The sequence below is a fragment of the Triplophysa dalaica genome, chromosome 3 (genome assembly GCF_015846415.1).
Source record: "Triplophysa dalaica isolate WHDGS20190420 chromosome 3, ASM1584641v1, whole genome shotgun sequence".
Taxonomy (NCBI): domain Eukaryota; kingdom Metazoa; phylum Chordata; class Actinopteri; order Cypriniformes; family Nemacheilidae; genus Triplophysa; species Triplophysa dalaica.
In genome coordinates, this window is record NC_079544.1 from 25881021 (window position 1) to 25902756 (window position 21736).

General features: G+C 38.0%; 1 protein-coding gene across 1 annotated transcript in view; it reads left to right on the plus strand.

Moving 5' to 3' along the window:
• Positions 1-21736, plus strand: part of LOC130417577 (potassium/sodium hyperpolarization-activated cyclic nucleotide-gated channel 2-like) — a 53530-nt gene that overhangs the window by 6925 nt on the left and 24869 nt on the right. The window contains exons 3-4 of the mRNA XM_056743217.1: positions 2908-3069; positions 12620-12838. Coding sequence (XP_056599195.1) covers positions 2908-3069; positions 12620-12838 — 381 coding nt within the window. The remainder of the gene's footprint in view (positions 1-2907; positions 3070-12619; positions 12839-21736) is intronic.

Here is a 21736-nt window from a genome sequence, read left to right on the forward strand (position 1 = left end):
ATGTCTCAGTGGTTTTGTGTTCACACAGTGGAATGCAATGGGGGTCAGTGTTGTTTGGTTATCAACATTCTTCAAAATATCCTCTTTTTGTTAACTCCTAAAGAAAGAAACACAGCAAAATATACAATGTTAGAAAAGGTCAAATTATCTCTCACAGTGTACATATAATCCACACTTTGAGAGTGTGGATTATTTATAGACTGTGAGTGTTAATATGACATTTTTTAACAATGGCGATTTTGCTGTGTTCCAATGACATGAGGATAGCAGAATATTCCCTGTAAATGGTTCTTTGGAGAGGAATTTCATTGCAGGTTTTTCAGTACTTGTTTGGTTCTAGGTTTTATAAAGCACACAGTTATGCCTAAATGCAATGCTAACAAAATGTTCCTTGGTGGTATCAGGTTTTGGAACACCTGTAGTTAAGGGCGTAGCAGCCATTTAAACAGTGGGGGGAGGGACAGCTGTCAGGTAATGTGACCCTCAAAAGCCAAAATCATTATGCACATTATGTACATGTTCATAGAATTAATACCAGTTGGCATATTAGAGCACCCCAGTAGCAATTTTGGGAAAATGCCATGATAGCTAATAGCCTACCATAGTAAACACTATTGGAACACACTGCCTCTACCATATAACCAATTTTATTTAACAATTTGAACATAAAATGAAATGACAACAGAACCCAATAATCAGTTATGCATTTACTCATTTAGCAGACGCTTTCATCCAAAGCGAATAAGCAACTTGCCAGCAGGAGAGAATATAACACACACTCGGCGCGATGTGATGTGCCACATGCCTCGTTTTTGTCACTTCGCTTCGTTCGTTCGCACTTCACTAAAATCTAGGTAACAAACCAGAGAACATGGGCTGAAATATAAGCGGTGGGTCAAAAATAGTGCACGAAACAGATTTACATGTTTCTAAAAGTGCGGGGGACATGTCCCCACGTCCCCCGCGGTTGCTACGCCCCTGCATTTAGGTTGTATTTGTGGTGTTGATTTTTAATGAGTATAGCTCTTCTGAAGTTTTGGTATAATATTGTGCTGTCTCAGACTCTTATTCTCTTGTGTAAATGTTATTTGGAGAGCCTGTTTCCTGACGCTGTGGGGATCCGCTGCATCTATTTGATCTTAGAATTGTGTTTTGTAAATTAGTTTCCATTCTCCCGAAAGACAGAGTTATTAAATCACTATTGTTAATCAGAAAGGTAGTCTGTCGTCAACAGTAGGCTACTCATAACTGCATACATATTGTTAAATGTAACGATTTATCATCTTCTTTCCCCCTTGTGAAGGGTTTGTTAAGCCAGTTAAAGTTTGGACCTTCATGCTTGTTTTTTAACATGAATATTTATAAAGTCCTGCTAGCAGACATGTTGAAGTCATCTCAGGTCATGTGTTGGTTTGGGTTCATGTGATTTATGAAGGTGTATGTTGCCATGTAGTTTCAGACTGACAGATTACCGTCACATTGGCCAGTTACACATCTCCAGCATCTGATGGTCATTTAATACGGAAGATGTTTGATGCACTTCATTTATCAAGCGTAGTTTTCACGGCCTGAGTCAATATTTCTTCAGTGAGGGAGTCAATAGAAAACCCTTGATCATTGAACTATTTCCAAGCACAGAGGGTTGTTATCGCAGAAATAAGCCCTGAAAGAGAGAGAGGTTAATTGACAATAACAGCTGGCTGCTTGTATATTATCCGGGTTATTACATGGCTACTTGCCACATGAGAAAAAACTGAGATGTGAATTTGAAATATTTATTTGCTAATTTTTCTGCGAGGAAAAGCCGTTTAGGTTTTTAAGGTAAGAAACAACGTTCAAATGTCACGAACAGGCAATTTGGTTGAATCATTTGTAAATATAATGTAATAGATTATTATAGACATTTTCAAGTATTTTTTAAATGCATTCAAAAAACGTAATTTAAGTCTTATGGTATATTTCTGTGGCCCCAGCTGCCAAAAAAGTTAAGTTTTTTTTACAGGGATTCTTTACATAGTAGTTAATGCTACAGAACACTTTAGTGTAATTATGATACTATACTTCAGCATACTACAGTGTACTACTAAATTCAATGCTTGACTTTACAACAGTATTTTTAGCACAGTAAATAATGGGGGTAGAATCCATCAGACAGTCAGCGTGTGGACTGTGGGTGAGCCGTCTGAAGCTGAGGCAACGAATTCTGTCTTATTTTGGAGTTTTACTGCTTTGAGACGTAGAGTATAAAAACTGTTATGAAAAGCAAAGGAGGAGAGAGAAGACCTCAAAGGCATGAGCGGTTTAAAGTCAACTCAGGAGAATATATTCTTAGCTGCTGTTGGGCTTAAGAGGAATTTTCTGACAAGCAGCCTGTCAGAAAAAGTCAGGAAGACACGTTGAAGATCTCAGGATGCTGAAATGTTAAAACAAATTGAATTCAATTTATGTGTATTTCTAAAACATTGTTGCAAAGCAGCTTTACTGAAAATAAAATTCAGCAGTAGAGACAAAAAAAGTTTAAACATGATACCTCTGAATAGTATTTATTATATTTACATCACAGTTTTGTTGTTGCTTTTATGTCATCATTTTGTTTGATTTGTTTGATATTTTAAATAAAGTTCTTAATATAATTTTTTTTCTGACCTCTTGAGCTTTGAATAAGATTTTGTTGTATATAAATGATATAACTTTCTGATCTCCTCACATTAACTTCCATTTAAAAGCCTCTATCCCAAACATTTTTTGTTTCTTACCTGAAGAAAACGCTTGAATAATGTCCTGACTAAACCTAACATTTGTAATTCATTCGGTCCCATTTTTGTTGCTTATGAACATAATTTCTCCAATTAGTTGCTTTCACAAGTGTTTGCAAAGCGTTTAGTTGTGTTTTTCCTTCCCTCACAGATCTTCCATATGACCTATGACCTGGCGAGTGCAGTGATCCGGATTTTTAACCTGATAGCCATGATGTTGTTGCTGTGTCACTGGGATGGCTGTCTTCAGTTTCTCGTGCCCATGTTACAGGACTTTCCCTCCGACTGCTGGGTTTCCCTCAACAAGATGGTGGTACGTTTGTCATTTCTGTTATTTTCTTCTGTTTGAGACGGAAGCACTTTCTTTCTCACATTCAAGATAACAAAAGACGCTTTGTCCTGGAGGCGCGAAATTAGACCGTCTGCCGAGCTCAGTGTCTCAAATCAGAAAGAAATTTGTTTCATAAGTCAAGAAGCGCATATCCAAGTGGAGTAACAGAATTGTTTGAAAGGGAATTTTGTTAACCAGTTTCTTGTTTCAGATATTACACGATTCTTATTGACCCTCCAAACAAACGTTCCTTTTTGGAGATGCATTGTCTTTTACAACTATGCTGTAGATTTTTCCACAACCAAGTTTATCAAAAAGGTGAAACACAGTTTGCTCTTTCGTATCTTTTAGTGTTAATGTGATAACTGCAGCAACTAATTCTTATTTTATGTCATTGTTTTCTAAGTAATCTTTAGAGATAGATATAAGTCACATAAAGATCTATAAAAATACATTTGGATATCATTGCTCATAACCGTGAGTCACCTATTTGACTTTTGATTTCAGACCTTTGTATCTTGGCAAATGGAGCACAGTTTGTGATGAGGCCTCCACTAAAACTCTTACACATTTGAGATACTGTCTTTTTCTAAAGAGCATCTAAATAAATGCTCTTCATTTAATTTCTGTCTAATAGAAACAATTCGTCAGGTTTCTTTTTTGGAAATTTAAAAGACGAAGTAGTTGAAGATCTAAATACGATACATGGTATTAAACATATCTTTTTTTTCTTTGGGGACACTTTTTGGGGTGATTTCTTCTGGATAACGAGTAGAAAAAAGTCAGACAGTGAGATTTGAAACTTTGTCTTTTTCTCGTTGTTAATTTCCCACACAACCTCTGACAGTACACTCGTGTGTGTGTGTGTGTGTGTGTGGTGTGATTCTATCGAAGTGTTTAAAGAAACACTTCTAGTCGGAGTGCGTGTTGTGCTTTAGGATGTGTGGTGTGGGTGAGATGAGACAGAATGACGGCAGTGCAGATGAAAGTGTGCGTTGTGTGTACAAACGTTCAGGCTTAGAGACGTGCCAAAGCAGCTGCTGCCTTTGTACATCTCACAAACACAGACATAAAAGAACCTGTTTAGAGGGCCAGACAAACCACACACAGATACACACAGACACACACAAACACAACAACAAAGATACAATCATATGCAGAAACACACGCACAACACACACTTTTCACAACAAATGGCTCACTCCACCCCTCCCTTTTGAAGCACTACGGCAACTGACACAGGACAAACATGTCATCGGGTTTTCGCTTCTTTGCCGAAAGTGATAACGTAAGAAACACGCTCCATGAAAGGTTACCCTGTATGTAGATTGAAAACAGCTCATTCTAAGTTAATAAAAGTCTTTATAGAGCCTACACCTCTGAACACATAGTTATGTATAGTTTATTACACAGCTCGTTGGAACGCTTGATTCTGATTGGCCAGTCGCTACATTAACAGGTTTGTCATTCCCAGATAACAACCTGTCAAAACTAATAACACACGGTGACATGGATGCAGCAAATCATTTTGACAGGTTTTTTTGGACAAATTAAATATAAATATGTCTTTTAATAACATATGTGACATCATATTTATAACTGATTCAACCAAATTGCTTGTTAGTGACAAGCAATGATCATCATTTCTTACCTTAATACCAAAAGTAAACTTCTTTTCCTTGCGAAAGGTCTGCATTCGGTAAAAATGAGCAAATCAAATTTTTGAATTCACATTTCATGTCCAGTTTTTGTGGCACACATGAGGCAGGTAGCAATGTTATAAGCAGGATAATGTGCAACCAGCCGCCTCTTCTCTGCTTCATGTCGGGTCCTGATGCACTGTCGTTGCTTATTTCTGTGATAACAACCGGCTGCCTGTACATTATCCCTACTTATTGCATTTCTGTCAATAGAAACTCCTAATTTGAACACAAAGCAAACTCATTACAACTCATCAAAGTAAATAGCAACACTTGTAAAGCCAGTTTAAAATAAAATTTTGTAGTGATAAGCCACTTCTCTCTCTAAGCTAAGGCTAAAAACATGCAAATATGAATGTGTAGAATGATTGACAGGTGGAGAGTGTTTCTAAAGAGTTCAGTCTTCTGGGTGGATCACACTGAGTGCTTTTTGCACACTGAGTGCCTTTCTGCTCAGTTTTTGCTGTCTACAGAGTGTTGTTCTGTCAGAGACAGCTGTGATTTCCCAGCATATCAGTGATATATGTCAAGTAGATGTAATCATCTGGAATTTAATGTGTAGCTCACGTCAAAACTAGAATTCTGTCATTATTTACTCACCTTCATGTTGGTAAATCTGTGTTTTAATACCACTTTCCATATAAATAAAGTATATTAGGACAGCTATCAGATATCGACTTGGAATACAGCAGTTTTTTGATCATTTTATGGTAGTGGGTATAACTTTGGAGCTTGACAGCCGCAGCAACAGTTACCAGGATCTGTTCTATCAGTACATGATTGTTGGTAACTATTGACTTACATTAAATGTTAAGTAACATATTAATAAAACAGTGTACCTTAAATCCACTGTCAATTTAGATAAAAACGTCTGCAACTAAAAGCTTTACAGGTCCATTGTATGAAATGTAGCGACATCTAGTGGTGAGGTTTCAAGTTGCAACCAATGGCTGACACAGGACAAAGATGTCGTCACGTTTTTGCTTCTTTACCGAAGGAGCGTAATAAAAAAAAACATATTAAGGAAATGTGCTGTGTAGAGCAGTTTGTTCTCGTTGCTGATCTGTGCCCGCCGGTACGTAAATGGTTTCATATTTCCACCGCAGGTCTTATAAAGAAAATCTTGAGAATGTAAACACATTGGTAACACTGCCTTGGTAACACAAGAGACTATGACGGTGCTCAGAACGGTTCGGCGCAATGGTGGAAAAGCACCCTACATGGTGAAATTGATCTAAGGGGACCCGCGGTGTAGATAGAAATAGATCATTCTAAGATAATTAAAACATAACGCTTTATTATGTTAGGTCTTATACACCTCTGAACACATACAGTAGTCATGTATATTCATTTCCGTCAATAGATCCTCTATAAAATTACACACTGGACCTTTAATGTGTCGTGATGTTGAGCTTCTCTGATGTTTGAAAAGCTGTGGACATTGCATTGGCTCAGTTTCTTTGGTTACAGTCGGTTTGTTGCTGATGTCACTCGTGACATTAAGTTCACAAACCCTTTAGAGATCAGAGAGATAGAGTGAGTGAGAGAGAGAGAGAGAGAGAGAGAGAGATTTTGGATATTGTAGACACTTACATGTTTTGACCATATGGGTATCATTAATTCATCTGTATCATAAACATTATACAAAATAAAACCGTGTTTTGTAATGTTGGAAATTTGTATTTAGTCCTCAATACAGGTTCTGAAATGCATTGCATCCATGTATGTGGGAGCTCAGGTTATTCCATCAGTTGGTCAAATGAACCCATGAATACGCCTTAAATGTTCCTTGTAATAATCGAGTCATACTTTCAAAATCCTGACAGGAAAGTGAAGGGGGACGTTGAAATGACTGTAGGGTTGGGCCTCTAGAGAGATCTCTACACCCAGTGCTTGACAACTCGTATCATTAATCTGCGCATACGACAACAGGCCATCCATCTTCATTACAGACAGGTGATCCTAAAGGACATCATCTGTTACCACACACACCGAAGCAACCCCGAGCATGAACATGAAGAGTTTTTTCACAGATAAAAAAACGAACTGACTGAAACCAAACCCAAGGATTTTTGAGGTGAATTGGTTAAAGGCGGGAAAACAAAAAATTCCTGGTTTGATATGTGCAGATATCTATTGACGGTTTCATCTTTACAACATAAACAAACTTACTGCGCATGCGCACTTATGTGACCCCAACTGAACTTCCGGTACACTTCTGCAAACAATAGAGTGTCTATATTTATTTCTGATAACAATCAATGAAATCCTCTATTAGAACTGTTACTTGGCTAAACTTGTATTTCCAATTTTTTTATGTAGACTGCGATACCAAGTTCATCCGCTAGATGTCAATGAACCTTACAATTTCTTGAAATGCCAGAAAACTACAGGACCCATTCAACAAATTGTTTATTTGATCAAATTGTTGTACAATAAAATAATAATACAAATTAATATTAACATAAATTAAATAATATATTAATAGTTATATTATTAGACACTAGCCAAACACAAACCAGAAGATAACTGGGGGTCAGGCGCGTTCGCGTCTGATGAAACGGTCTATAGATCATGACCCTTGTGTCATTTAGCATTTAACCCCATCTGGAGTGTCATTTCTTTAATGGCATTGTTGGACTTTAACATTGCTTAAAGATCTTGTTGAAAAATCTCTCAATGTGTATTTCATTTTAAAATAAAATAAACTGTAGACTTTTTCAGGCACAAATTGCACTTCATCCTCAGAGATTGAAGACTGTGTCTGGTGTGTGATGTCATGAAGAAACGTGTGCACAAAGAAAATTGCTCTTTATGAACGTTGACAGTTTAACATTATAACATTATAACATTTTCAAAAACTTTAATAAAGTTAAGTTTAATTAAAACGAGTTTGGGCGTTTGTTGTTCTGAAGATGTTTGAATACTGCATGAAACACACATGATTTATTATTTTTATAATTCGTACATCTGCTTTGTTCTCGGCGAGGTTTAGTGGTGATAAATAGCAGCATATCAAGACAACAGAGATGCCCGCACTGTGAATCATCTGAACACAAACACAAACACTAACACGTCACACTTTTTGTGTGTTCCTCAGTGCTAACATAAATCCACGAGGACAGCAGGAGGTTGTGTGCATGCTAACTTCAGCAGACACATACACCACACACACACACACACACACACACACACAGCTGCAGGGTTTACACTACTAACACAAAGCATTTTGGTATACATGCATCCAAATCACCACTGTCTGTCTTTCTGTCTATCCATCTATCTATCCATCAAAACGATGGAAAAAACATGTATTTTTTTCCCAAATACATTTAGAAATAGGACTGTTGTATTGCTTAAAAGTGAATCTGAACTTGTTGTCTTTGCACTAAAGGTCTGAAAAAATGTAGGAAAAGTAAACAATTTTTCACACAGTTTTCATGTGTCTTGTAATGCTGTCAGTCTTTCACATTGCTGTTGGATGACTTTATGTTACTGCTGAGGTTTGAATTTGTTGAAATTCAACAGACACTGCACTGGAATCAACACAATACATCTAGAAATTATGATTTTAAATGAAAATTTGGAATAGTCTCTTATTTTTTTCCATGGCTGTATATATATTTACTGTATATATACTATCTAATTATACAGTTTCTTTAACAAATTATGTTCGGTTTTTGATGCACTTGTACTTTTGATGTTGTGATTGCTTCCATTGTTCCTCATTTTGTATGTCGGTTTGGATAAAAGCGTCTGCTAAATGACTTAAATGTAAATGTAAGCTTTTTACAAAATGTACAATGTATATAAATAAAACAAACCACTGATACAGGGAGTGTAACACAGAGTTCCTGTGTGAATGGGTTAAAGCAGGTTTTATGAGCTAGACTGCGACCTCTCAGAAACACTGAAGTCGTGCAGGTCCATTTTATTGTCAGCTTTTCCAAGGAGAGCTGTATGCATGCACAAGAGAAGTGAGAAGATCTCAGCTTCTCTGGAGAGCTTTTGCTCAGGGGTGAGAAATAACACCCAGCGTTTAATCCACTTACTCGTGTGCGTCTACACAGAGTTTCTGATCCCAAATCCCCAGCATCAATGAGCTCATTCTCTCACAGCTGACCGACCACAACATCTGTAAACTGTTTAAGATGCAGAGAGCGAGAAAGAGAGAGAGAGAGAGAAAGAGAGAGGGATGAATATAAAAATGGAGATATGTACAGTCGCAGAAAAAAATCAAGAGACAGTTTGAAGAATTTGGTTCCAAAATGAGATTACTAATAATTTTTCAAAAATCATGTTTTTCATTATGGTAAGTTATGTTTTTGTTGTATTTTATCGTGTTCGTTAGCTTAATTTGTTTTTGTTATTATGGCTTAAATAAACAAAACAAAACAAACCAGCTGCAGTTTGATTTATATTAATTGGAATGCACATAAAAAACATTAAAATGTCTAATTTTGGAACCAGACTCTTCATATAAAAATGATGTATTAAATTTATCATTAAAATCTGATTTTCTGAATTTTATTATGTATAGGTGTGTGTTTAGGTAAAAGTATTATTTTTGTTTCATTCTGTAAACTTCTTACAATATTTCTTTCAAATAAAAATATTGTTTCTATTTACATTTATTTGCAGAAAATAAAAAAGTTAAAGTTATTTCATTTTAATATATTATTTATAGATTTATTTATCAAAATACGACCTTTCAAATAGCTTGTTGATAAAATATCTTGGTCTGTGCTCATATTTGCAAACATACAGTCCAACCTGCAAGCAAAAGTCAGCAATCTCAACTCACACATTTATCATTGAAGGGTCCGGGAGGTTTATTTCAATTTCTTTGCACATTTGCTGCCGTATATAAGATGTGTGATCTCTGAATTGGTTGTTGCTCACAAGTCGAGAGAGCTCAGAACTGCTTTATCTCATCAAGTCAAAGGTCAACAGGGGCAATACCAACTCATATCTGAAATGTAACCCGGATGAATTCTGCTTTCCTATTTAATTCGCTCCTTGTCTAAATATATTCCCTCTGAAGAGTCCAACAGTGTCACAACTCCAGGAAGCTTTTCTGGCCGACTGCATTCGTTTTAAAGATGAACAAACCCAACGTGTCCCCTTTAGGTCTAAAATGGAGATGAGTGGATCGGTGAAAAGATGTTCGATTGTCTTGGCTGAGATTAAAAAAATATATCTGTCGTCTCAGGGTGGGGAGAAGAACATGCAGTCACGGTATAGATGACACAAGAAGTGCTGTCCGTTTAGATAAGATTTTGTATACAGAGTTGGAATAGACGAGAGCACACATCTTTAGTAATTAGAAAAGTGTGAAATTCACATGGCTTATCAACCGCCTAGCACAGAAGTCTGGACGGTTAAAAAATCCTCCTGCCCTATCACAGAACACCAGAGCACAAATGAATGAGAGAGAGAGAGAGAGAGAGAGAGAGAGAGAGAGAGACAGAGACTAACAGTGAACACATTATTCATTCACTGTCTCACTCTTGATTTTTTTACTCTCTTTAATATCTCAATAATTTCTCTTAGAGATCAATGAGATTAAAAAGAGGGCAAATGTAAATGTTTACTCTAGTCTCGTCCGTGTCTCAGATATTTCTCCTGAGAAAAAGAGTAAAAAAATCTGATGTGTCTTTCATTAGAGTTTCAGAAGAGGTGTCAAAATGTGTCAAACTGAGCTCAGATTTGACAAGTCTGCAAACAAAATCATTGAAGATCTCGATATTATCTCAAACATTTCTCATCAAATACACTCAGATCCAGATTTTTTTACCTCTTCAATCTACATAACTTTTACACCTCCGTACTCTTCATGGTTTCAATTTGTTTCTATTTTTTATGTTTCTCAACTCAACTCAACTCATCTTTATTTATATAGCGCTTTTTACAATTTTCATTGTTACAAAGCAGCTGTACATGAGACACATTGTATACAAGTATGAATTCTAAATTCTATAGCAGCCCCCCCGGCCAGGAAAGATAGTGCAAAACAATATGCAAACGGTTGTGAGGAACCCAAAACTCCCATCGAGAAAAAAAAACTCAGGGGAACCCAGGCCCAACCAGGGGATTCCAGTTCCCCTCTGGCAAAAGCTGCTGCCTCTGCACAAGCTCAACAGTGCTTGCACAACAAGGCTTAATAAAATATAAAAATTAAGGATTTAAGATTATCATTAACAATCTAATAGCATTTGAAATGTTGTAGGAAAAACAAAGTTGTCGCGTCCTTTATCCAGCTCTATCCTCTTAGCTCTTGTCAGGTCACCGCTTCCCATTCTCAGCTCTGCCATCAGGTCTGGGCATGAACTGCATCCTGCGATAACCTTGGAACAAAGAGACAAGACTGGCTGAGAGTAGAGTACTGTTCTGCACTCTTTGATGCAACAAGTACATCATTTGTTGTTGGATGTGTTCCTGGTTCCGGTTGATCTAAATAATGCAGCCTAAATCCTCTGAGGATTAATATTATGGAGGTGTAGTGTATGCAAGATTAAAAAGATGAGTCTTTAGTCTAGATTTAAACTGACAGAGTGTGTCTGCTTCCCGGACCGTGCAGGGAAGAATATTCCAAAGTTTAGGCGCTAGATAAGAAAAGGATCTACCACCTGCACCTGATTTTGAAATTCTAGGTATTACCAACTGACAGGATGCCTGAGACCGTAATGCATGTGAAGGACTGTAATACAATAGAAGTTTGCTCAAGTACTGCGGAGCTAAAACATCTAAGGCTTTATAGGTAATAAGCAAGATCTTAAAGTTAATGCGATGCTTTATAGGTAACCAGTGCAAGGTTGACAGAACGGGGGTTATATGCTCATACTTTTTTGTACGTTTCCTATGCAGTTTTAGGAGAACTGCACTTACTATCTCCTCTAAGTCAATGTTTCTTAATCTTTTTCATTGTTTCATAGTCCTTTGTGTCAAGTGCATCGCTTTCCTGCCCCACCAAATAAAGACTAAATGATCCTAAACTTAGAATTTAATTCAACCAAAAACACATCCAGCTATACAATGCTGGAACATCAATTCTTTTCGCTGGTGGTCTTACTTTTTTTGTTTGTCTTTTCCCCTCTTCTTTTCAGACTGATCAAAATTAAAACTAAAAAAAGTTGTATAACAATGCACAGTCATGCACATCACCCACTGAATTAAACATGGATTGTAGTGCAAGTCATTAATGCTCTGGGCTGCAATAGAATGTGTGTGTGTGCATGTCTCTATGAGCTCCAGTATGGTCACTCTACTTCTGTTTTCAAGACCAAGTGCTTTTGACTCATCTATAATTCAGATCTGTTCACTCCAATGTTTTAACAGCGACCTGCTCTCTGACATCATCAGTTGCTCTTTTCATCCTTTCTTCCTCCTTAATATTCATTTATTTTATTTTTCAACCCCAAAGACCCGGGATGAGGGAGATTACTGGCCTAAATCAACCATCAGGAGTTATAGACAGCAAACCTGCGAAACTATTGCCATTTAAAAAGAAGTATGAGGTCCAAATTTAGATCTAATTGTGTACTATAAGCTGTAGAACTATAATGTCTAACCAGGAATAAGATTTATAAATTCTCTGCAGGGTGTTGTTGATTCTGTTTTCCGTCTTCAGTTTGGTACTTTGAGCCGGACAGAAACTGTAATTAATCTCGCTTTGGGAATGACTTGTCAGCACAAGTCATTCTGTAAATGCGTTTTAAAAAGGGCATGTTTAATGACTTATATGTTTCTCAAATACTCTCTGTCATTCGGGAGACGTCTGACTGAGTCAATGACATCACTGGTGATGTTGTGTTTTTTCTCTCTCTCTGCAGAACGACACATGGACTGAGTTGTATTCGTTCGCCGTTTTCAAAGCCATGAGTCACATGTTGTGTATAGGTTACGGTCGACAGGCTCCGGAGAGCCTCTCTGATATCTGGTTGACGATGCTCAGTATGATTGTCGGGGCAACCTGCTACGCCGTCTTCATCGGACATGCTACGGCCCTCATCCAATCCCTGGACTCATCGCGACGTCAATATCAGGAGAAGGTAAAATAAATGTCTGTTTGTGTGTGACCACATGAGAACGAAACGCTTTTCCATACAAAAAGTACCCAGATTGATTACCATTTGCATAACCAAGGGTTACGGTTGTAAAACCAAGGTTCATTTACTTGAGGGTTGTTGCTTTACTGATGTAAAGTAGATATTACTATCCAAATATTTTCTGCACTTCTTCTATGCAGTAAAAGTTCAGCGTGTACTTGGCTGGTGAAGGGAATGTACAAACGTTGGAGTGTGTAATGAGATAAGGCGATCGATCGCCTCACATAATAACTTTGACTTTTCGTTACATTCACTGCACTGAGACCTGCGCTAAATCACTTACCGAACCTGAATATGTTCAATCCAATCTTACTTTTCATTTTATATCCAGCTAAAATATCTGAACCAGGTTACTTTCGATTGTTGTCTGGCCGAGGATCTCAGCTGACTTGATGTACAGTACCTTTCTGTAAATCACTGTTTCCATGGCGATGAGTTTGGAGTCCTATAGTTACATTTGCATTTGGTACATCCTTTTAGCCAAAGTGATTATCAAGGTATGTTGTCAGTGTGACAGCAGCCACATAACCTGGAATGAAAGTTTGCAGAAAAATAAAAATAAGGGACAGTAATTTACTCACTTTCACGCCTTCCCAGATGTATATGACTTCTTTTCTTCATCTGAATACAAAAATATCCATCAATTTACGTCCGTAAAGTCAGGCTAATTCTATCATATGTTGGTTTTTCAATTTATCAGTACAGATTAAACACGAATATTATGTTGCTTAAACATGAATATGATATCATCGTTGTCCTTTCGAAACCTTTAAAGTCCAAGGAAATTGTAAAAACACAGTACTTTTTAAATTATTAAATACTATGTTGTCAAATTTCATAAGCACTTTTTAATAGATTTAAATATACTTTTGCAAAACACAGTGACGAACATAAATAGTGACTAATAATATTGATTCATGGCAACAACAAAAAAAAATCACAGGTTTCAGACAGGACAGCAGTGATATTCAAGATATGCAAACATAGTTTTTGTTATTTTGTCCAGTTTGTAATTCTTTCCAAAGAATTATGTACATACACAATTTCACTTGGACTTAGGGAGAAATGTTGTCACCAGTTCAAAGAATGATAGCAGAATCATAATTGTACTTTATTTTACGTAATTTTGTCTAGAAGTAGTAAACTCAAGAAAAATATAACGTGGGTAATTCGTTTCTTGCGGCTGTATAGTTCCCAAAATGTTGAAGCTTTAAAAAGCACATACATCATCAATTAAGGAAATCCAGTCGACTCCAGCAGGTTAATGCTGGATTCACACATGGCATCAAAGCTTGACGGAGGGCGTGTCTGAAGCATGGCCGACATGATCGTCATATTGACAACAGCCAATCAAATTGTTCTCCGGTCTTGCATCAATGCAATTGGCTAGCACCTGCACTAGGTTATTTGCATACGTCGATCTGATTGGCTGACACCTGCGTTGGTCGTTGAAAAGTTGAGAAATGTCCAACTTCTTGCCGCAAGTAATGCTAGTGAAGCGACGCTGACGGACCCATAATTCAGTTCAACAAGGTGTCACCCATTCAAAGTAAATGAGAAGCGTTTAGGCTGACGCCACATGTGAATCTAGCATTACAAATATGTTTGTAAAAGAAAAATATGAGAATTTTTTAGCTGATTTAATGAAAATGAAACCCATAAGAGCGCTAAATTCAAATATGGAGGCAGACGTCATATTTTATTTGAATGATTTCATTAATTTAATGTATGTTTTTTCACAACAAACCTATTATTTTACTTTTCTAGAGATGTTTAACTCAATGGAGTCAATTGGATAACTATTAGTGGTATGAGTACGTGCTTTTAGGATGGCATGAGGATGAATAAAATTTGAGAGAATTTTCATTTTGGGGCGAACTGTTCCTTTAAGCCAAGTCAACTCAAAGTACTTAATAATGCACAATGTACTTTTGTACACTCCTGCATCACTTTACATTCATTAAAGCGGTTAATGTTCCATCTGCGTGCTTCTAATGTTTGTACAGCTGTTTAGTTTGTTTGTCTCTGGTTGTGTTGTGTGTTGTTTTGATTGGATAATCACTGCTAATGCCACAGAAATGTGTTTGTTTTTCTGACTCTGTGTTTGTTTACCCCGCGAGCTCTTTTAGTTAGCATCGGCTAGTGTACTACATAACGCAGTGCTGACCTGGTTGCTGCTGTCATATTTCTGCTCTTGGTATTCGTAACAATAGATTAGACCTGGCGTGTCTATCAGGGTTTCCATGCCGGTGAGCTCGACCAATGGTTTTTCACTTCTGTTACCATGCAGAAAGCTTTGTGTAGAAAATGGAGCCCCCAATTGGTCGCTTTGAAAGAATGGGTTCGCCCTGCTTCAGAGGTTGTGTATTTAATTTATGTGTGCGTGCACCATTTTACGATGCTAGAATTGATGAGGCAGCAGATTAATGTCCTGCCAGGGTCCTTGTGAAGTTGACATACAGTAGATATGCATGTGATGTGATTCTGTCCTTGAGACGCTGTAATGAAATGATCAGGAGGGGTGGTTGGATGGGTGGGGGAAGAGACAGCATCGAGGGGGAGGGAGAAAAGACCTGTAGGGGTCAGGGACGAATGGTGTGCTGCACTCATTTTGGAAGATACTTCAGATTTAAAGAGACCCTTCACCTAAAAATATAAATTATGTAATTTTTTGCACCTGTTCGCTGCAAACACATACTGTATGATGGGGTCCTAAATCAAGTTTTTAGTACACGTTTACAAGCCTCTGATCTTGATCTCAACCTCATATACAAGGAGATCCTGTTAACACACCTATACATTGTGGTTGTGTTCTTTATACTTTACTTGTCTTTATGTGAAGAATATTCCACATACAGATGTGCATCTCTACAGGTTTTTCTGGATAAGTATTTAATATTTTATACTTAATATATATAGACATTTTTTATGCTTGGCGTGTGTGGATATGCCAGATTTTCTTATATCTAGACACATAGTTTTATTCATATATACTACGAATATACAGTAATGATCTGATTAGGGAATTCCACAGATTATGATCCGAAGGTAAATTTGCGAAAATTCCATTTATATAAATGTATTTTAATTTTCCTATTTTATTTAATTATTCTAGTTCTCCTTATGCTTATTCTAGCTAAAAATAAATTATATTTAAAATGTTAAAAATTATTTATAACAATTTATTTGAATTTTCGTATTTTCATGTATTTTTTTCATAATTCTATACAGTTTTTTCTCATGTTACTAATGCTATAATGCTCTGTCCTCAGGCATCTTTAGAACAGAAAGTCTTCTGAACTTGTATATAATGTATAGGAGGGATATTCAATTAAAGTTCCAAGAGGTCCTGTCCTTATGTTTTCTTCCAAACGGAGGTCCGGACAATATGTTTTTTGAAAATAAATAAATATTTAATCAATTTAGCCCAGTTGGATATATTTATATGAGAGCATAAATGAACTTTTATCAGGCCATTTATCTTATATTTTGACATACACAGTATACTGTATATGTATGTATGTATTTATGTATTGTAGGCTCTGTGGCTTTAGGGGAATGCCCTTTTAATAGAAGTCTGATAATTCATATTTGTAAAAGAAAAATACTATTGAGAACATCAAACATCAATGTAATGCAATTAAAATGCTTTATCATAAACAGAAAACAAATTTACTGACTTTATTAGCCTTTCCATGCCATTCATACCAGACCTTTTCTTATATCTTTAAATATATCTCATTCACAACTCCTTCATGATGGAACATTCTTCCTAACTCGGTCCGGTCAACCACATATCTCACAACATTAAAAAAACTACTAAAACCCATTTCTTCTGCGAATACTTGACAGAAAACAAAAAAACACTAATCCTTTCTCTCGACAGGTAGTGGTCTAGCTTTTGTTGAAATCAGTAACTTTGTATTGGAACCTACTGTATTATTGCTCCTGTGTGTCATATCGCTTATTGCCGATATGACCAGCTAAACTCTTTGTAAGACGTTTTGTCTGCTAAATGACTGAATGTAAATGTAAATAATTTCCCAGTAAGATCATTGTTCATTACAAAATGTGACCCGCTTGTGAAAACCAAGCAAAAGTCTTTTTATTGTTTTCTACACAAAACCATCCTACAGAACATTCTGTGAAATTGACTTAATATTGCCATTGAAATCTTAGTGGATTTAATGCTTGAAAATAATCTTTGATGCTTGTTATCTAATAATGAATTAGATAATGACTCTTAAGCCTGGGTTTTCAAAGGGTCACACATTTTTACACGCTGATCAATAATGCTAATGCTAAAAGTGGATAAAAACTTTATGGTTCATAAAATATCACAAATCTGGTTAAAAGGTTGGAGACATAGAAAACACTAAACAGATACACATACTTTAAAATTGCTGCATTTTGTTTTACTGCTGTGTGCCATTTACCTGCTCTGCGTGTCTGCAATACTGTTGTGAAAATAAGTGTAACCGGAACGAACCACACCTACACCAGGCGGGCTTCGAACCGGGTCGGTTCGGCATGGGAGTCAGGCGCTCTAGCAAGGAGGCTAAAGACCGCAGTCTCTAGCATCTGTCGCTAGAGAGTCCTTGAGGTCGGGAAGTTGAGGTTTACATACTGCACAGCTCTACACTAGCTTGCCTCCGTTACATTAGCACGTGTCTGCTGCTCTTCATTATCTTCGGCAGGAGAGAAGCAAGTGTTAAAATGGAGTGTTTTTGGCGCTAGATGAAGATATTAGTGGATATAGCAGCAAAAGATCAATAACATAAATGTTCCTGAGAGCACATGTGATGTGATTCTCCATTGTGTAGACACGTGGCTCAATTAAAAAAAAAAAATAGTTGAATGTTTTAAATGGTTTATAAGGCTATGTCTCGAGGTCTGAATGAAACTAAGCAAAGCTCTGGATCCGGCCCACGGTCAGCCAATTGAGGATGAATGCTGTATAGAGCTTTTTAATCGACGTCATGCCACGTTGTCTGTTGCGCCATCTTGGGAGGATGGCTGCTAGTGTGTTCCATGCAGTGTTTTTTATATAACTGTTGGTCTTGTTGTGTTAAAAACTGCAAAAGCATTACGCAGAGTAGTTCAGGAAAAGCCCCTTTTGATTTCTCCATATATCAAACAAAACAAGTAATGATACATATCAAAACAATAATAGCAGTGAAGTATTATCCTCCCAAGATGGCGGCGCCACCACAACATGCAATATAGGGCGTAACGTCAGCTTCACATTCTCTATAGTCACACACGCACATGAAGTTTGACACATACATTTATAACGTTTCAGTGGCCTTGCACATATGGGACATTAAACTGTGAGGTTTGATTTAGTCATTCAGCTCAGCGGATACAGTTTCATCCAGAACGGTTTGTGAGTGTTTGCTAGCATTACTTATTTTTATCGCTGCTGTAGAAGCTTGTCGACTGTGTGCAACATCTGGAAGGCTGGAAAGCAGTCCGCATACTAAAAGAGATTGACAGTGCTGGTCGGATAAAAACAGGTGGAAGCGACACGGTTTGATATCCTAACATAGAAGGAGAATAGAAGCTTTCTCCCTTCTTATCAATTTTAATATTTATTCATATACTGTATATTTTTCATTTTTAGTATTTAAATATTTTTTGTGTTTTTTAGTTTAAAAGTGGTAGAAACAGCCCAACATATCGCGATGAAAAACATGTGTTGTATTGCTATGGCAATGTATTTAACACTTAGTGACCTGTGTCAAAACAGTGTATAATGTTTCATTTAGATTTTTATTTATCCAAAGCGACTTACATTGGAATATCCTACACATTGATATGTGCAATGCCCTGGGATCGAAACCACGTTATTAACGCAATGCTCTTACCACTGAGCTACAGGAAAGCTGTTTTATTAAGTTTTAATATGAACTTTTCTTAATTCCTTTTTATGTTTTATTTTTTGTGTTTTTGATCAATTGGCATTTTTTATTCATTACTTTTAATTATTATAAAATATGGGTGAATCATGATTCACGGCATCCAGAATAAAAGTTTGTGTTTACATGATATATGTCTGTGTACTGAAGCGGCTGGGATGAGAATAAGCACCTCCAAATCTGAGGCCATCGTCCTCAGTCGGAAAAGGGTGGTTTGCTCACTTCAGGTAGGTTTAAACTCTGTCAGTTTAAATCTAGACTAAAGACTCATCTTTTTAATCTTGCATACACTACACCTCCATAATATTAATCCTCAGAGGATTTAGGCTGCATTATCTAGATCAACCGGAACCAGGAACACATCCAACAACAAATGATGTACTTGTTGCATCAAAGAGTGCAGAACAGTACTCTACTCTCAGCCAGTCTTGTCTCTTTGTTCCAAGGTTACCGCAGGATGCAGTTCATGCCCAGACCTGATGGCAGAGCTGAGAATGGAAAGCGGTGACCTGACAAGTGCTAAGAGGATAGAGCTGGATAAAGGACGCGACAACTTTGTTTTTCCTACAACATTTCAAATGCTATTAGATTGTTAATGATAATCTTTAATCCTTAATTTTTATATTTTTACTAAGCCTTGTTGTGCAAGCACTGTTGAGCTTGTGCAGAGGCAGCAGCTTTTGCCAGAGGGGAACTGGAATCCCCTGGTTGGGCCTGGGTTCCCCTGAGGTTTTTTTTCTCGATGGGAGTTTTGGGTTCCTCACCACCGTTTGCATATTGTTTTGCACTATCTGCCTGGCCGGGGGGGCTGCTTTAGAATTCATACTTGTATTAAATGTGTCTCATGTACAGCTGCTTTGTAACAATGAAAATTGTAAAAAGCGCTATATAAATAAAGTTGAGTTGAGTTGAGTTGAGTTGAGTTGGAGGAGTTCAAGTATCTGGGGGTCTTGTTCACGAGTGAGGGAAGGATGGAACGGGAGATTGACAGACGGATCGGTGCAGCTTCTGCAGTAATTTAGTCGCTGTACCGGTCTGTCGTGGTGAAGAAGGAGCTGAGCCGCAAGGCGTAGCATTTCTCGATTTACCGGTCAATCTACGTTCCTACTCTCACCTATGGTCATGAGCTGTGGTTCATGACCGAAAGGTCAAGGTCCCGGATACAGGCGGCCGAAATGAGCTTTCTCCTCAGGGTGGCCGGGCGATCCCTTAGAGATAGTGTGAGAAGCTCGGTCACTCGGGAGGAGCTCAGAGTAGATCCGCTGCTCCTCCACATCGAGAGGGGTCAGCTGAGGTGGCTCGGGCATCTTTTCCGGATGCCCCCTGGACGCCTTCCCGGGAAGGTGTTCCGGGCATGTCCCACCGGGAGAAGACCCCGGGGAAGACCGAGGACACGCTGGAGGGACTATGTCTCCCGGCTGGCCTGGGAACGCCTCGGTGTCCCCCCGGAAGAGCTGGAGGAAGTGTCCAGGGAGAGGGAAGTCTGGGCATCCCTGCTTAGACTGCTGCCCCCGCGACCCGGCCCCGGTTAAGCGGAATAAAATGGATGGATGGATGGATGTCTGTGTACTGTGCATATTAATTTTGTGTTCATAAACAAAAAGAAAACATACACATACATTTATGTTTATTAAGGAAATATTTAGATATATTTATTTAAATTCAGCAATAATTGAAATTACAAACGTTTATTCATTTTGTTTATCATTGCATTGAATCGTCAATTAAATGTATCTTTACACCCCTGGTCTACACATACTTACTCATTTCTTAACAGCTGACCTCAACCAACATTATCACGCAGTTGTTTGATTTAAGATTTTTTCATTTGTCATGAGACATTTTGCATATAGGTCAGATAGTTTCTTTCTGCTAGGTGGTTGCTCCTTTCAAACCGAAAGAATCACTCCGTTTTGTAGATCTGTTGTACCAGTTCTCGCAGACAGGCCCAACATATTTCATAAAAAAAAGTAACGAATTTCAAACCCGATGGCCTTTGTTATGAAATGTTTTGTTTCAAGAACAATGTCTGTCAGGCGTCTCTCCTGCAGTCAACGGATGCTCCCGCCTGAGAACCACACCAAACTGTGTCCCTCGGGTTTCTCCACGACATCTCACCGCCCGCTGCTGCTCTATACAGCCTGAGGAAACAGGCGTGACGAATAACTCTAGATCTTCTCTCTCTCTCCTTCTCCACCATGCTCTAAATCGTTTATCTTCTCCTCGTAGAACCTCCTTATCATCTGTGTTTCTTCCATAACATCCATTACTTTCAGCTCAAAATACACTAACATCTGCGGCTGGCTAAACACTGAGACTCCTATATTACTGCTGCACTTCATCAACTGTGTCCTCCCTAAGCATCACTGACGTTAGAATGAGACCAACATCAACAAACTCCTTATCTTACCAGGTATCTCAGCTGTAAGCTTATAATAATTATCTTTAAGTTGAGCTGCCAGGTACGGTTTTGAACGAAATGTCAGTTCACGAGTTCACCTATGCAGATAATAAACGGTTAGCAGAAGTGTAAAAGGTATGCGTGTTTGGCGTGCTGTCCGGGGAGCGGGCTCCGAGCTCGCCGGTTCCTTCTGAACCCGGAACACTCCCCCTGCTAGGGTGAGTGTCCCGAGCTCGGAAACGGCCCGAACCCAGAGCAAACCCCCCGGATTCTGCTAACAGGGGAGTTCGGGGGAAGGAGCTGGGGAGGTGGGGTGGGTGTTAGAAACAGAAGAGATGTCGCAGGTAAGAGGTCTTGCTTATTTATGGGCTGGCTCGCTTAGCAGGTAGGGTGGAAGCCATGATTGCTGATTGCGAACCAGCCGGGTTTGATTATATGCTCCGGCTCCTCCCGAACTTTGTTTATAAAACATCATTTCACGAGTTCACCTATGCAGATAATAAACGGTTAGCAGAAGTGTAA